The 1,928-nt window shown below is 63.7% G+C and overlaps 1 protein-coding gene across 1 annotated transcript in view; it reads right to left on the minus strand.

The window, feature by feature from the left end:
• The window catches only part of NOTO (notochord homeobox), a 5,512-nt gene extending 3,930 nt beyond the window's left edge, over positions 1 to 1,582 (minus strand). The window contains exon 1 of the mRNA XM_040623703.1: positions 1,207 to 1,582. Within this exon, the coding sequence (XP_040479637.1) occupies positions 1,207 to 1,582 (376 nt within the window). The remainder of the gene's footprint in view (positions 1 to 1,206) is intronic.
• Positions 1,583 to 1,928: the final 346 nt, after the last annotated feature.

Genomic DNA, 1,928 nt, shown 5'->3' on the forward strand with positions numbered 1-1,928 from the left:
CACACACACACACACACACACACACAATATGCATAAAATACCTCTGGAAGAATAAAGAGACAGGCATCAGTGGCTGCTTGTGGGGTGGGGTTAACCAGGTGACTGGGGGACAGGAGGGTTCAGGGAAACTCTTCTCCATCTAACTTAGTAAACATTTCAAAGTTTGAACTGTATGAATGTAATCACTATGCAAAATCTAACTTGAAAATTAGATCACTGGAATATAAAGCAGTAAACTGCAATTCAGAGCTCCGCTGTCTGAGGAAGTTAGGGAAAATTGGCTTGGAGCCCTGCGCCTGTCGCTCAGATGCAGTGGAATGAATTTGGATAGGGTTGAGAGCCTAGAATGGGGGTGGGGTGGAGAATGCCCAGCTGAAAGGGGTGGAAATGCAGAATGGAGAGAGCCCGGGGAGTAGGCACCAAGGAAGACTGTTACATCGATCTTGGTATGGGTTGACAAGGCTTGCACTAGCTTTGCACCTGTTTTCCTCAAGGGGAGGTGGGGAAGCATGAATCAGATTGCCGAAAATGGCATCCACCTGTGGGTGGCTGTTAATGCTAGAGGAGAACGTTAGGTCAACAGTTAAGTGCTCGTTGGGATTTAAGTGCCTGCGCCCCACAGCCCGAGGTTCCCTTCTAAGAGCGCTATATGCTAGCAGGCTCGGAGCAGTTCAGTGTGGAGCCTAAGCTCCACGGACGGTAGCGGTGGAGGCGGCACCCGGGTCTGGGCATTTGTCAGCTCCGAACCTCACCACCGCAGCAGCCGCCTCTCCTAGCTGAGACGGGGCGTTCGGCTTCGGCCAAAAGTCTGCGCTACGAAGCGTTATCCGAAGAGGTGTGGAGGGGGCGAGAGACTCTATAAACTCCTTCTGACAGGACGCTCTACAGCCCCAGGGCTGGCCCCGGGCCGGTCTTCCGAGACCCCCCTCTGACCCGCCCGCACGTCCCGCGCTGCACCCGCGCTCACGCACACCTCTGTGCTCCGCAGCGAGCGTGCGGGGGGAGCCTCGTCCGGCGTGGGTTGGTCTCCGCCACTCCCACCCCCGGGTCACGGATTCCACTGCAAGGTCAAGGGTCGTTGGGCCCCTTCCCCCTCCGACCGGGCGTGATTCTCAAACTCAGGGACTTCTCTATCCTGTGACCACTGTCGCGGCTTCCACGCTACAGCCGCCCCGCCCAGCTCCCGGGCGCCCGGCCACCTCGTACCTGTGACGCCGAGGCCCTGGAGGCCGCAGAAGTGAGCCACGTGGAGCCCCGGCCCGGGCGGCTGGGGGCACGGCTGGAGGAGACCCACGCCCAGGTAGGCTGGCAGCCACGTCGCGGGAAACCCGGAGGGAGCCGTGCCGAGCCTCGCGGCGGCGCAGGCAGACACGGCCAGCAGGGCGGTGGCGGGCGGGCGGCGGGCGGGCCTGGCCAGGATGGCCTCGACGGAGAAGGACGAGTCGAGGCGTCCGGGAGCGCGGGGTGTGCCTGGCCCGGCCCGGCGGTGCTGGGGCGCGGGGGAGCCGCCTGAGCGCGGGGGCTGGTCCGGAGCGTCGGGGGGAGTGGGCGGCCGGCGGCCTCGCTGCACCGGGCTGGACATGGCGCGGCTGCCGCCCGGACGGGCCCTGGGAGAGGAGCCAGGGCCTGTGGGCGGCCGTACGGGGAGCGCGAGAGGCGAGGGGGAGCACCCCGCAATGTGGGAGAAAGACTTGTTGGTCAGGAACGGCCCCAGCGGGTGGGCGAGGGCTTTTAAATTTGGCGGGGCTGGGCGGGGAGGGGGCCGGCCTTTTCTTCCAGCCGCCCGGGGCGGGGGCCTCCGGTGCGCTGCGGGGCTAGACCCTCCTAAGCCCGGGCGGTGGGCACTCGCTCCCTTCCTCCGCGTTTGAAAATGCCCACCCCGGTGCCGTAGGGAAAGGACGCTGAGCTCGCTGTAGCTCACTGGTGAT

The sequence above is a fragment of the Ursus maritimus genome, unplaced genomic scaffold, assembly GCF_017311325.1.
Source record: "Ursus maritimus isolate PB19 unplaced genomic scaffold, ASM1731132v1 scaffold_6, whole genome shotgun sequence".
NCBI lineage: Eukaryota > Metazoa > Chordata > Mammalia > Carnivora > Ursidae > Ursus > Ursus maritimus.